The 14,874-nt window shown below is 35.3% G+C and overlaps 2 protein-coding genes across 3 annotated transcripts; one reads left to right on the forward strand and one right to left on the reverse strand.

The window, feature by feature from the left end:
• Nucleotides 1–510: 510 nt before the first annotated feature.
• LOC122050997 (membrane-anchored ubiquitin-fold protein 4-like) lies at nt 511–5,628 on the forward strand. Of its 2 annotated transcripts, XR_006131295.1 has the most exons (4): nt 511–898; nt 1,274–1,444; nt 1,843–1,959; nt 3,283–5,628. XR_006131295.1 is itself a non-coding variant. In XM_042611891.1 (3 exons), the coding sequence occupies exons 1-3, from the start codon at nt 766–768 to the stop codon at nt 1,896–1,898; spliced, it is 360 nt and encodes a 119-aa protein (XP_042467825.1). In that variant the 5' UTR covers nt 512–765; the 3' UTR covers nt 1,899–3,246. The 2 variants fall into 2 exon arrangements, 1 of the variants encoding a protein (XP_042467825.1); XM_042611891.1 differs by lacking the exon at nt 3,283–5,628 and having other exon boundaries at nt 512–898; nt 1,843–3,246.
• Nucleotides 5,629–7,635: 2,007 nt separating this feature from the next.
• LOC122050999 (ubiquitin-like modifier-activating enzyme 5) lies at nt 7,636–14,758 on the reverse strand. The gene is made up of 14 exons (XM_042611893.1): nt 14,586–14,758; nt 14,353–14,421; nt 14,131–14,244; nt 13,278–13,406; nt 12,999–13,067; nt 12,271–12,423; nt 12,104–12,140; nt 10,936–11,018; nt 9,800–9,874; nt 9,019–9,093; nt 8,574–8,660; nt 8,358–8,470; nt 8,030–8,079; nt 7,636–7,941 (listed from the first exon to the last, which is right to left on the reverse strand). The coding sequence occupies exons 1-14, from the start codon at nt 14,679–14,681 to the stop codon at nt 7,814–7,816; spliced, it is 1,278 nt and encodes a 425-aa protein (XP_042467827.1). The 5' UTR covers nt 14,682–14,758; the 3' UTR covers nt 7,636–7,813.
• Between the last annotated feature and the right edge of the window lie 116 nt (nt 14,759–14,874).

The raw sequence follows: 14,874 nt of genomic DNA on the forward strand, positions 1-14,874 counted from the left end.
TCATTCCCCACTTCTATTCCCTTAAATTAAATGCCCCCTTAGTTTGATAGAAAATATATTATATTCTAATTTAATGTATTGAATTTAGGAGGAATTATATATATTTTTAGATTTTTTATATTAAAAATATCATGAATAATTAAATAAATATATTTAATTAGAGAACGGAAATATATATATATATATATATATATATATATATATATATATATATATATATATATATATATATATTTGAGTCAATGATGACTACGTTAAATTTTATTTTTTCCCAGCTGGAAGAATCGATTAATCTCCCCTAAACAGTTTCGAGCAAGCAACCACGAAAACGGCTGCTTGGTCAATCAACATTCGGCAGCGCCGAATCTTCCAACGTTCTCACTCCACAATCTAGTAAACATTTCGCTCAAACTTCCGTCCCACGTGGCGCACGAACCGGCGGGTAGAGCCTAGAGAGGCCGAGAGGCGGACGCGTTGTCTGCTGAGTCTCCACATTCCGCAATTCTCTAATCGATCACACGCCGGGTCAGCTCGCTCGCTCGCTCGCTCGCCTACGTCGTTTGTGAATTGAAATCAGAGAGAAGTATCTGATTTGATTGAAAGTCATGAATTCGATCGAAGACATAGACGTGTTTAGTTGGACTTGGACGGTGTTATCATTATAATTTTGGCAACTTTGCTTTCTCTCCTTCCTCCAGCTAGCGGCCGCCGCAGCAGTCCTTACCGCTACTCTCCCGGATTTCCTTTATCTCCGCCTCGATTCTAATGCCAGAACAGGAGAATCAGGTCGAGCTCAAGTTCCGTCTTTATGATGGTTCGGACATCGGGCCGATCCGCTGCGCTTCTTCTTCCACCGTCGCGATGCTCAAGGAAAGGGTAATCTCCGAGTGGCCGCGAGGTTTGAGCTCCTCTTTGTCTTCACTAATAGCCTTTTGCCTCTTCTCACCTCTCTTCCATTATATTGTTCCACCTCTCATTGAACTTCTGTGTAAATCACTCTCTCTTGCCATGGATTCTGCAAGTTGTCCATGAATTGATGGAGTTAGCAGCTAGCCATGAATGAATCGCTAATCATGGAGGGATCAACAAAATCTCTCCTTTTGTTGACATTGGCACTTTGCATTATCTATGACCATCATTTCTATGGCGAAGACACAAGCAATTAATGACTTAACAACACCTCTTGTCTATCTATCTGCTGTTATATTTGCAAGCTTAGGTGTGTTTTAATTTTCTGCTTATAAGTGATTTATTCCTCTACCGATCGATTTAGATAAGAAGATCATTCCAAGGGTGGCCACTGATGTGAAGTTAATATGTGGTGGCAAGATTTTGGAGAACAGCAAAACAGTTGCTCAGTGTAGATCACCTTTTGGAGAAATTCCTGCTGGGTTTATCACCATGCTTGTTGTTGTCCAACCATCCTCGAATAAAATTAAAACAGGTAAGCTTATTGATTGTTGTCTATGTGGATCTTTTGATCATCTTCCCTAATGCTAAACTAGCTAGCATGTGAGTATCTTTGATTATTCTTACATGATTTAGTTTATTAGATGCATTACTTAGCTTTCATTTTGAGTGATAATGTTGCTAATCAAGAAACCAGGGGAAACATCAAATGCTGCTCAAATATTGAAGGGTAATTTTAAGTTCAACATCTCAGTAGTTCTTTGTCAATCATCTCAGTAGTTTCAGAAAAGAGTAGAATGGCTTTTTGTTTGTAAATGTTCGATCATCATGCTGGCTGGTGTGAATAGTTGCCACTGAATACTATGAATTTTTGAACATTTTTTCAAACATGCACTTGTCGATCGCTGATTACCCATTCACAAACAACACCAGGAAAGAAGGTAGGCGAGCTATCGAAGAAGACCACCTGTTCATGCACCATACTGTAGAACTAAGAGCTTTGCGGTGACTGCAGTACTACTTATTTGATTTGTTCTGTGCATAATCCAGGTTTGTTGGTATATGGTTATGCCTGTGTTTATCTGAAATGATGGTAGTTTGTTCCTCTGTATTTGTATTCGCATTAGCTGCACATGTATTTAGTGGCTCTTGGCTCTTGAAGGTCTTGGAGCATGGCTTAAATTAATGTTTAACAACAATTTTTTCTTTAAAAAAAATAAATAATAAGGTGATTTATATATAAATTAGTTTGAACCTTCAAAAACAGCAATTTTAATCGTAAAGGCTCTTAGTTACTAATTCATTTATCGAACTATGGATCAATTAAACATATTGCATATCAAATTACAAGTTGGCCTAGTCCAGCTAACTAAGAATTGGAAACTGGGTGTTTAAAAATTAACTTACATAAATACATATATGATATTTAGAATCCAAAATTGGATATTAATAAAAAAGAATGTGTATTTTTTTTTTTTTTGAGAATCATACAACTCGATGAGAATGACGTAAAAATGTAGTAAAAGATTATTCGTCCCCTGTCAATCTGTTCTTAATCTAACACGGAGGAGATAAATTACGGGTAATTATTATGGTGGCATAGTAGTCACCCATGACTATTAGCCATTAGTGCATGTGGCTAAAGCATGGGGAAGTAAGTGACAAAGCATGGGGGAAGTGAGTGACAACATCCCATGCCTTAACCACCATACCGTCCCGAGAGGACCGTCGAATGATATAAAAATGGCGGCAAAAGGCGACTACGCTTGCCCCCAGCGCCTTGTCAATCTATCTCAGGACTAAAATTGAGGAGGTAAATCATGAATGACTACTAACCTTTAGAATAGTAACTGACGCATAAGGGAACATAAAAGATTATCCATATAATAGAGGGAGGAAGAGAGTGATGTGGTCTACTTAAAAATTAATTAAAGGTTAATTAAATTCTAAATTTTATACTCTAAAGACTAAATCCTAAAGCCTCAGCTCTAAAAACACATAAAATATATATTTCGTGCTCACCAGTATATATATTTTGACGAAGAAGAATGAATTTTAGATCTAAGCTTGTTCCATTATGTTTTATTTGCTTGAATCTATATGCAAGGATTAAGTGAGTGATCAAATAGGATATTGTCCCTTTTAAGCAAATATCTTGAGGCCACTCGACAGAGATGAATGGTTGAAAATCATTCAAATGAGAATTGAGATCCAATCTTGAATTTATTTGATTGTGGTGTTCCTTAGAGCAACTGTTTCTTCAATGTGAACCATAAAGTACTTGACAAGCTTCATAATTGTTGCTTTGAATATCAATTCTTTAGTTGTAGTTGATATATAATCTATGTTTCCTAATATTGTGTCCACTTGCAGGCTTGCCACTATACTTTTTCAGATGCAGATAGTATAGACTAATTTATATCTCCCAAAACAGAGTCCATTATAAGTTCATAATTGCAACAAGATCATTCTATTACTGAAAGCGAGGGGGCATTGATATATATGCTGTTTGGCAACATCTGTAGGTGCCATACAAACTTTTCTGTTGTTCTTTATGTTTCAAGTGCTCTGATATCATGCGACTTTATTCTTGTTAGCCTTCCATGCTGTGCATATTAACCGAACCTAGTACAACTCTAACTGAGAGATCCGGTGCTGCATAGCAAGGCATTGGGCCGGTGGGCATGTCTGAAATCACTGCACCAAGCAGAGGATTCTGGGAGACAAGGAAATTGCAGGATTACGGCATGATACACTAGTTTTTTAAGAAGTGGGTTCTCCACTTAATTTGTTAGTTGGATGGTGTATCAGTTAGTCTTCTCCTTTCCCTTTGGAAAAAGGATGGATATGTTGGATGGTGGGGGACTCTTCCCTCATATTGGGCATCATGATTGATCACCGAGAATGGTGCTTCTGCTATAAAATAATGGCAGCTTGAATCATAATGCCTGTCGTAACGAGGGAATTGTAGTGCACTAGTGACGTTCTCAGGAACAGCTTTTTCGACTTTGCTCTGGTTGGCAAGCAACTAGCTGGCTTTATTGTCAGCAGCATATGTGCTCGACTAATCATCCATAGTGCATGCTTTTAGGTTCTTCGAGACTTCTCTCTCAATGGTTCTTGAGATAGCACATGACTTATGCTAGTTTTTGTTGTTGATAGGAGAGTACTAGCACGGTAGTAAATTGTATCAAAATAGTAAGTATGTAATAAACAGGTAAATAAAAAAGTAAGATTTAGAAATTAGTATCTTCCGGTTGAAACGTCGGTGTGCCGACTGTCCTTAGAGAATTTATTGCCGCCCACAGTGCAGAGACTCTCCGGCAAAATTCTCCCAAGATCCGACAACCACTCGCGTCGTCCGTAGGTGCAGTCCAAAACGAACATCGCACTCGGACTCAACCTCAGATCGTTAAACACCAAGCCTCAGGACACGGAAAACTAGAGCACGCAGAGAGGGAAGGGGGAAGGAGGAGAGAGTAGATTGCTCGAGAGTGAATGAAAAATACTGTTTGAGTACGCAGGTATTTATTCACCCCAAAGCGAAGCACTGCTTTGCCTCGCGTTGGTTCACGCAGGACAGAACCAAACTAAAGACAGACTGGCAAAAACAAACCAGGTCGCCTGTAAGCGTGAGACCCACGAGTTGGAGATTTGCACCCTCCCCCCTGCGCGCGATGATCGCGTGTGTCGCGCCCGGTTTATGGATTTCCGGCTTGAACCCCCGGAAACCACCTGATTTGGGCTCGGCCCGCGCATGTGTGTAGGTCCCCTTAACATTGCTAAGCAAGGATGGAAAGACTCCATATATAAGCTCTTCCAACTTTCTTGACTTAGCAATGTGAGACTAAATACATACATATATGTATTACCAAAACAAGAAAAATAGTTTGAATTAAATACACAAAACTCAACCGTTTTCAAGTAACATCAGTCTTTCCATAGTAATGAAATTGTTTATGTTTCATTATTTTGGGTCTATCTTAGTAGGACTTCTTATGTTGGGTCTATCTTTACCTAATTAAAGTACACGAGAATGTGCTGTGTCCGCTAGGATCGATTAAACAAAGTTTAGAGAGAGAGAGATCACTAAGCTTCCTAAAATGTCACACACTTGGAGCAGGGGCCTTGATTATGTTATCATTTCCTTCCACATTGGTTGCCTATAAAAGCCAGGCATGCCCGGACCATGGAATCCGTACCATTTGTTGATTGGAGACATTTAACAAATGAATATGTTGCAAAGAGCAGTCCTGCTTTGCATTGCAGTGCTAATGCATCTGGCATTGAGCAACTCAGTGGGCATCAATGCAACAACAGTTGGTAAGGCGAGCACTGCGGACCTCCTCGTCGGACAAGAGGTCATGAATCAAGCTGCGGGGCATGGCTTGGCCGATATAGACGGAGAACATAAGCATTTACAGGGGGAAGTTAGCAAGCGCCTGGTTCCGTCGGGCCCTGATAAATATCCACCACACTTTGATCTCGACGCCGTCACCATCGCCGCCGCACTGCCGCCGCCTCCACCTAAGATGTTGATCGACTGAAGCCACACGTTATGGTTTGTTGGTGTATGTATATGCATGTTTGCAAGTTTATGCTTTAAAATTGTAGCTTGCTCTCACTTCTTTGGAGATGTATAACTATGTACTAATGCTGCCTGTAACATGCTTGGACATGCAGGCAAATATAATAATAAGATTGTGAGAGATTTGAGTATAACTCTAGCACATCTATGTACCAATCTGTGAATCAAAGAGAAGTAGCTAATCTCAAAAACATAATAATAATAATAAATAGAAGCTACATAAAGGAAGTATAGTTGATGAATTTTAGTTGGTGAAGTTGAATCCAAAGTACTGCTTGATTGTTGCATGCATGGCCTCGCACAGTCGCATATGGAATTTCAGATTCAAACTTGGGTTGTTTTTATAAATAACATGAATAAAAACTAGGGTTTTCTTATGTATAGGATGCTTAGGGATCTCATCCTTATTTGTAATTAATATTAGTAAGTACATTTTGGAAATATAAAAGGTTTTCAAAACCTTTTAAAATTAATTTTAAAACCACTACTATTGTAAAATTATTTTTAAACTCAAATGAAATTTAATCCTCTTGATTAATTATTTTTTAAATTTGACTTCTTAAATTATAGAAAAATGATAATTAGGTCCATGAAACTCCTTCTGCAGCAGGCTTCCCAAGAAGAGATGTATTATACACAATTTTATCCTAATTTAACAAGTGTGCATATTTCAACGGTAAATTAGAAAAAAAAACTCTCATCACAACTTTAATAAAACTTTATTTTCACTATATGTAGAGTTTTATTTGTTTCTAATTTACTCATGCAAATATTATTACTTAATTACCTTCAAATTTTTTAGGTACAAAATATCTAAAAATGAGTATAATTCCTTTTTAAAATAAGCATTTTACATTAGAATCAAGTATATTTTCTATTAAATTGAGCATGATTTTTTTCTTGTTTAATATAATTCCTCCTAAATTTAGCATCATTTAAATAAAATCTAGTATATTTTTCATCTAATTCAATTGAGTATCATTTAAATAAAATTTAGTATATTTTTCATCATATGGGAAAAAAATTATACTCAATTTGATAAAAAATATACTAAAATAAATATAATTCCTTTTAAAGTCAACACTTTATATTAAAATCAAGTATATTTTCTATCAAAATTATCTCCACATAATTTTTAGGTATAAATAGTCTAAAAATAAATATAATTCTTATTAAATTTAATACTTTAAATTAGAATCAAATATATTTTCTATTAAATTGAATACGATTTTTTTCCTACTTAATATAATTCCTCCTAAATTCAATACTATTTAAATAAGATCTAATATATATTTTTTCCTGTTTAATATAATTCCTCCTAAATTCAATACTATTTAAATAAGATCTAATATATTTTCTATCAAATTAAATACTATTTAAAAAAAATTAATATACTTTTTATCCAATTCAGATGGACATGTAAAATTTTATTTGCCAAAGATTGTTTGTAAATTTTCCCATATTTCACAACTTGCAGTGCAAGGCATCCAGAGGTTCCATTATCGCCAAACTCAATCCACGCATCATCCAACACACACAAGTAGCACTGGATTCGATCCGCAATCTGGTGACACCAGTACTGGCAAACTCCATGCACTAGCAGCGCCTGACACTGTCTGTGCGCGCTGTAGCTCCAGCAGATCTGAGCAGGGTCTGCATCTGCTGTAGCACCAGCAGCGCCAGACATGGTCTGTGAGCACTATGGCTCCAGCAACGCTGGGCTCAAACTGTGCGTCCTAGCACCAGCAATAATGGACCTAGTGCACGCACAACGGGGCGCCAGCAGTTTCAGACAGTCCGCACATGGTGCAGCACCAGCTGCATTGGATGCAATGCGCAATAATGGGCCTAGTCTTCGCACAATGGGGCGCCGGCAGTTTGAGACACAGTCCGCACATGGTGCAGCACCAGCTGCAATGGATGCAGTGCAGCGGACCTGATCCGCACACACTGATAACCATTGCTAAACTTGCACCATATTAATCAGACACACAGATAGGTTGTCTTCTTCCACAATGATTTGAGTATGTTCCTTTCCTGGAAAACAATGCTAGAAACTCACTCTTATCATTTTCCTTCTCAAGTTATCTTTTTCTATTTCATCTTCTACAAAGGAGGCTTTGAACGACACACAGACCTGTTCTACCAACAAGAAAATCTTAAATCAAACAGGTTCGACACAGTCTTAACAAACCTTCCTCAAATAGACAACCTTGTCTCCCTGTGAACTCCAGATGGCATGGGGAACAAGTTCCAGTAAGTTAAAGCTTAGTTTATAGAAGGGAAAAAACACTAAGATGAACGTCACGGAAAACATCAAGATGCATTGAGAGCATCGAGCTGCCGTTGTAGTTCCATAAGATCATCCTCGATTTCTTTTGTTTCTGCACCAGGATCTATTTCAGCAACAGGGAGTTCATGAATGAGGCCCTCCGGTAGAGCAGCTGGTTAACATTTAAGAGGGCCAGAATTGAGGAAGAAACTTAAAATTTTGAAATAGGAAAGAACTAGTTCTTGGCAGGAGATACTAACCTGATGAAGAAGATGCATTTATGGTTTCAATCTCCTTATCATCAACCACACTGTACAATGATATATAGAAGTTAATCTAAAAGCCCAAAAATTGACTGGCAAGCCGATTCAAAACCTTATATTGAAGACTCTAGAAGTATAAAGCGGAGTGAGTAAAAAGTCTAATCGAAGAAAACGGACCGACATTTGAGAACTGCAACTCTAGTGTCAAAAACAAAAACTTGCAAGACAGAACATTCATTATGATATTTGCCTTGGTAATACTAAGAATATTCACTCTGGGACAAACAATTACGACAGATGTTTTAATTTATATAAGATCAGGCACCTTATATTCCACTCATTATCAACATGGAGCGGGCCATCATTTTCAGAAGATTCAACTTCTAGCTTTGCTTTTGCAGCGGCTTCTCTAGCTGGTTTTGCTTGAAGATACTCCTCCTGTGCAATATATATTGCTTTAGCTTCCAATCAAGGCAGGTAATTAATTAATTAATTGAAATAATCTATTTTCGTTTCAAAACTTCTACAACATGAAATTAACCTGTCGCTCAATGCAGGCTCCATTGGAACATTGTGGATTCGGTCTCATTTCCATGGTAGGAAAAAAATCTTTAAGTGAATTATATCCCTGAATTAACAATGATGTACAAAGAAAAATAGAAATTATATAAATATTTGGACAAAGGAAAAGAGGAGAATATTTTATAAAATGATTGTTAATAAAATGGAGAAAAAAATCAGTTTGCTTCATTTACAGTTTGCTCAAATTTTCTTTTAGAAAAGAAATATAATATCAATATAACCTCAGTATATTATATGTTATCTTTTGGTCATCATATAACCCTTTATGGGAAATCTGAAACTCCCAAATAATGTGACCATATGCACAAATACCGTGGGGCGGGATCAACATAAAGCACAACAGCAATTTTACAAGAAACTTCAAACATATTTGAAAATTAACATATTTTAGTATAAAGAGTTACCAAATAAGGTGAAACATTCCCAAATTTCAACAGGTATTTCAGTGCATTCTGAACAAGGAGACCAGCCACAACCCCCTGAAAATTGCCAATCAGTTATTACTTCATGCAAAGGTAAACAAACATTATAGCAGGAGCAAGATACTGCATTAACATTGTAGAAGAAACGTAGAATGCAAATAAATGTATTTTCTATTAAATTAAGATATAATGGTATGCACCACAATCGAAAATATGATAAGATACTAGAATATGTTCAGTTTACAGGAATTCAATGCTCAAAAAAAAAAAAAAAAAAATAGAGTTGCACCACAGCATGGGTCTGTCTAATTGATTGTTTGCTTGGGTGGATGAATAGAGAAAACAAGCGAGAGGAAGAAAAAGGAATCAAATACTCATACATGTTTTTTTATTGTTAATCTTCCCCTACCCTCATTGATGTTAACCAATAAACAGGCCATAAATGACATGTAGACATGCAGATTATATGTCCTCTACCAAGTCTATAAAACCATATCTTCACTAGTAAGTAAACAAATGGATGATTAAGAAAGCCAGAATTCCTCGGATGAAATTCTAAATCCGTACACGATTTTAGATTATTTCCTATCTTTATATCTTAATATGCACCAATCAATGCATTATTTCCTTGTGCATTGGAGTAACTATATGCCCTAAGTACTGCTATGATGGGAACATGACAAATAAATGTGATATCACTCAGCATATCAAAAAGAAAATAAGATGAGTAAAAACACTACCACAAGAACTAAAAGTTGCTTACCATAGTTGTTGGTAAGGATGCAGCACATACGCCTTCACGCTTAAGTGTTCGCTCATCCACTCCAGATGCTACAACCTAAGAAAGGAGGAAAAACATCTTTATATTAATGAGTGCATGAGAAAATATTTTAGCTATTAATGAGCGCATTTCAGTTACCAAGCAATTTAAATGAGATTATTTGCATGATTAACACAGCATAAAAATTATACAAATATAAGGATCACACTGAATGATAGCAAAACAGCAAATTACAATTGTATAAATCTTTCATTCTAAAAAAGAATATTCCTATAGCGTTTCTTGTGATCTTCAATGTTCAATTAGAAGTGTATATTGTTAGTTTAAGTAAATGCTGTAATTAGGACACAATGTACTTGAGAAGCAATATTCTTGTTGTTATGAACAATTACTAATTTGGAGACTTCTAGTATCCAATACAGCAAGTCAATACAAAGTGAGTGATAAGCAACTTACCAGGACAACCAAAATATTTGCTTCAAGAAGGAACTTCTTTTAATTGCTAGCATATATTATTAGGTGGTACCAACCAATCATGACAACCAGAAAAATATAGATTAGGAGGAATGCCATAAACCATGGACATTTTTACACAAGCTGGAACTTCAAGCACATTTAAGGTTCAAATTCCAGAGGTTTCCATGAGATGGATGAGTCATGTGAACAAAATTTGGAATAGATTCTTGCCTCTTGTCATGTCTCATGCAAAACAAGCCAAAACTGAAGATTTTTTTTTTTCCCTTCTACTAACTATACACTGGGTAATTTTCTTTAAACCAGTAACACATCCATTGTCAGAAATATGCGTACACAACATTACTTACCAATACAACTTCTTCCTCAACAAAATGAGTGGCTACATCCAACACATATATACAGTCCTATAACTAACATAAATAATTTCTAAGCTGGAATTTATTGACAACAAATGAATTTTCAAATTTTAATTACTGTCACAAATCACTCCAAAAAATGGCATATTCCATGCAATGGTCTAATTCAATATCATTACTGATGTTAACAAGTTAATTTGGAAATTGTTTCGTGCAATTCCAACAAAAATATTAAAATAAAGAAACTACTCGAATTAGAAACTAGTCAAGTGAATTTGAATATACCAAAGGAGGAGCACAAGCAAAACAAGCAGTTTCTCCAGGAACCAGCAATTGTATATGACCTGAAACAGCATCTTCAGATACACCTGAAATGGGAACAAGGGTTACATGGATGATAACATCTCTCTCTCTCTCTCTCTCTCTCTCTCACACACACACACACACACACACACACACTCATGTTATTACCATTTTTTTCCTTTATCATGATTAAAAGATGGCGAGATTCTATTTTCATAAAAGTATATTATACTGGTAATTATTTCCAAAAAAAAGAGCATATTTAATGAAATATTTTTTTTTAAAAAAAAAACAAGGATAGATCAGTGATATCACTGAAGTTTTTTTTCCTTGCATTTTCCTAATCATGAAGTAGCTTAATTATTAATAACTGAGATTTTCTTCACATTTTTACAGTATTATATGTAAAACTATCCATTATCACTATAATAATTGTAGCCATTAAGTAACTCATAAATGAACTCACTATTTTTTCCTTGACTTTTTTATGTTATCATTTTTTGCTTATTTTCTTGTAGTGGAGGGCAGATCTTATTTCCTTATATACTCATGAAAACAAAAATGTTTTTTTTTTAGTATGAAATTAAATGTCAACATAATTAAATGTGGTTCTCAATTAATTTGTTAGAAATGCAATATATTTAAATATGTTAATATCTTTGAATAACTTAATTAACATATATTTCACTTTAAAGTTAATAATTGATTATTATACAGATTATATTTTTCATTTTTATCTTTTTCTTTTAGTCTCAGTCACTGTGAAAAGCACACATATGAAACCAACTTGTTGATTCATTGTATATCAGAGGTAGCAATTGTAAATTAATAGTTGTGCACCATATGGTATGTTGATACATAATTGACATGTTAAGTATGTGATTTAGTCTCTAAGTTGTTAGTGATAATTTGGAGGGGAGAATTGTACTTACTCCTTCTCAAGGAATCCTAGGTAGCTCCCTCTACCTTTATATAAATATTATTGATAACTAGGAATATTACAATAAACCCTTAGCTATAGCTCCCTCTACCTTTATGTTTAATAAGATTCTATTTGTGTTGCTACAATGAGCATAACCACAATGCACTTAGCAGATGAAAAAGGATGAAGTTAGAATTTTGAACCTAAAGAAAGGAGAAGATAATTTACCAGATTCCATCCATGTCTGTCGCAATTCATTGCATGCCTGAACAATAAAAATACATTCTCTGATTAGTATTACTGTGGAAAATTTAAATAAAAATGAAAAGCATTTGATTTTGACATAGTTTCTTAAAACTATATGGAAAGCAATGTCCAAAGAAGAGGCATCCCACCTGATTCACAACCATACGAGCCTCGTAGTTGTCAACACAGCTCAAAACAAGATCAACCCCACTCTTCTGTTTACTTCTCAGTGAAACTTCTCTTTTAAGGCTCTCCATAAAAACTCCAAACCCTTCCACTGTTGTGATGTTCAATGAATAGCTCTAGTAAAAAAGAAAGTTCAAGTTATTATCATTTTAACTCATAGCTATACTAGAAACTGTATAGTAAAACAAGAAAAATAAATAAACTAATTGGCAAAGTGGATTGTACAAATTCTTTGTAACATCCACTTTGACTAGCAGTTGATCACTCAAAAATGAGTGCAATGAATAGCTAAAAGGAGGTTAGAAAGTTAAAATAAAGGAATGAAAAAACTTGTAAGAGTTATTTTAGGCAGAGTAGCATTAGATGATTAACTAGAATTTACAAGAGATGCATTAACTACAGAAATAATGCAGAACCAACCCCAAAAATATATGGCATCAGATACTAATATCCAAGTTCATTAATGTCTTTTGAACTTCAGATGGGAATGTTATGTATTGCTCTATGAACATATTGATCATATCACAGCTATTATTCTTTTAACAATTACAAAATTAAATAATACAGTAGGTGTAAATACATCAATGGTACAATGTAACATGACCGCAAACTAAGAAATACTCCATCACTACTGAAATGAGAAGAGTAAAGAAATAATGCTCACATAGCTCCTATTCATGCCTTTTCTTACCTCCAACACAACATCAGGATTGATTTCTTCAAGGGTTTGAACAGCAGCATCAGTCTTGGTCATGCCTACCTGACAAATATATAAAACTTGGTCACCAAGGATGATAGTCTATCTTCTGGTGTTTCAATATAGAGCTGTAGATTGCATCTCTGCAACTACTAGATGATCACTGAACGGGTTGTTGTATATGAACATCACAAAGGACGACAGTTATCGTAATGTGAAACATAGACAACTTTAAAAAAATAATGAAAGCATATTAGTAGCAAAATATCATGCCTGATCAGGACGAAAGAATAGCCTGTTCATGTTAGCCAACTCAACAGTGTCATAGTCATATAATAATAGGCGACCAATCCCACATCTAGTGAGCATCTCTGCAGCAACACTGCCTACACCACCTATGCCCTATATCCATAGGAGAAACGCCACAGGTAAAGTCAAAAGCTGTCATAAATTTTTGAAAATACAAGTTTAGAAAGCCTAACTAAAACATAAAAATAGTGCAATTATCAAAACAAGATTAGGAACAATAATTTATAAGTTGAACAGTAAGTTGACTGGGCAAATAAAATAAGCTCGCAACTGTTCATGCAATGCCATTATTTTTATTGTTACCAACCCATAGAACTCTCCATGAAAACACAGTTCTTTCTATTTCTAGCTTCTACACAAGCATGTTTCTTTACTCGAATCCAGATGTATACATCGGCAATAATAATCTTATCATTTGAGAGTACCTTGATAATTCATTCAGACTATAACTAATGAAATTTATTATTGACCATTTATGTGATAATATAAAGCTTAGATATCTCTTGTTTGTAAAAACACTATAACAGAAAAAAAAATTATTTCTTGATGCAGTCAATGATTGAGAATTTAAATTATTGTTTGAGGAAATAATTCTTTGGTAGCAAAAAATAAAATCTTGATACTATATTCTTCAATTTTATTCTTATGAGTTGTTCTGTGAAAAATATTATGCAAAAACTTTGACAAACAGCATACCCATTTTAGCTTGCAGGAAAAAAATGATTTCCTCAAATTGGTGCAAAAAGGAACAACTATCTCTTCAAGGAAACTTTTAGGATAAAAAACAGTATAAGGTAAAACATAAACGAGCACGCACTACTATTGCAACAGAGAATTCTCGTATTCTTTCGTAGTTCACTACAATACCCATACGTTGAAGCGCCATCAGCCTACTGTATGGGTTGTTATCGATAACCTCAGCGCTCATGTCCTGCATCATACATCCCAAACACCACCTAGTCAACCAAATCAATTAAGATTAACAATCTCAAAGTTGCATCTTTTCTTGAAGACAATACGATTTCCCAAAGTTGCAGACCTTCACTTTGGATCGCTTAGCCATGCCAGCTTTTTTCGAGTTCATAACCTGAACAACTCGTTCTTTAATCTAAAAACAAAACATCGAAGAAATCAGAAAAAAAAACAACTAGAAAACTCAAAGATAATACATTGAAATAGCAAGAGAAAGAAATAAAAAATAAAAAATAAAAAATCTCGCAACGACTACAACGAGATCAAGTTCCCGCAACTTCTCCAAATCAGATGGAATACCTGATCGACGGAATCGACGCGACTGGGATTGGAGATGCATGCTTTGAGGGCTTCCAGATCTTGGAGAAGGGTTTGCAGATCTTCCTCCATCTGCATTAGGGCGACTGCTTTCTCCGATCCCTCGCCCCCAGTCCGGCCTTAACACGAGCTGCTGTTTCCAAAACGAACCGGATATGGTCATTTAATTCGCCAAAACGTTGCATTTTCAGAGCGAGCTGGTTTGATTTGGGCCCACCGAAAGAATGCAAAATAACGTTTAGCAAAAAAAAAAAAAACACGAATTGTTAAG

Source organism: Zingiber officinale, chromosome 3A (genome assembly GCF_018446385.1).
Source record: "Zingiber officinale cultivar Zhangliang chromosome 3A, Zo_v1.1, whole genome shotgun sequence".
NCBI lineage: Eukaryota > Viridiplantae > Streptophyta > Magnoliopsida > Zingiberales > Zingiberaceae > Zingiber > Zingiber officinale.

What these genes read in the sequence shown, in the direction of transcription:
- LOC122050997 (XM_042611891.1), top strand. Translation starts at nt 766, where the DNA reads ATGCCAGAACAGGAGAATCAGGTCGAGCTCAAGTTCCGTCTTTATGAT. An exon ending in AATCTCCGAGTGGCCGCGAG is followed by an intron (nt 899 to 1,273) that starts GTTTGAGCTCCT and finishes CGATCGATTTAG; the next exon opens with ATAAGAAGATCATTCCAAGG. An exon ending in CTCGAATAAAATTAAAACAG is followed by an intron (nt 1,445 to 1,842) that starts GTAAGCTTATTG and finishes AAACAACACCAG; the next exon opens with GAAAGAAGGTAGGCGAGCTA.
- LOC122050999 (XM_042611893.1), bottom strand. Translation starts at nt 14,681, where the DNA reads ATGCAGATGGAGGAAGATCTGCAAACCCTTCTCCAAGATCTGGAAGCC. An exon ending in ATCCTGATGTTGTGTTGGAG is followed by an intron (nt 12,424 to 12,998) that starts GTAAGAAAAGGC and finishes CTTTTTTACTAG; the next exon opens with AGCTATTCATTGAACATCAC. An exon ending in CTCGTATGGTTGTGAATCAG is followed by an intron (nt 12,141 to 12,270) that starts GTGGGATGCCTC and finishes TTTATTGTTCAG; the next exon opens with GCATGCAATGAATTGCGACA.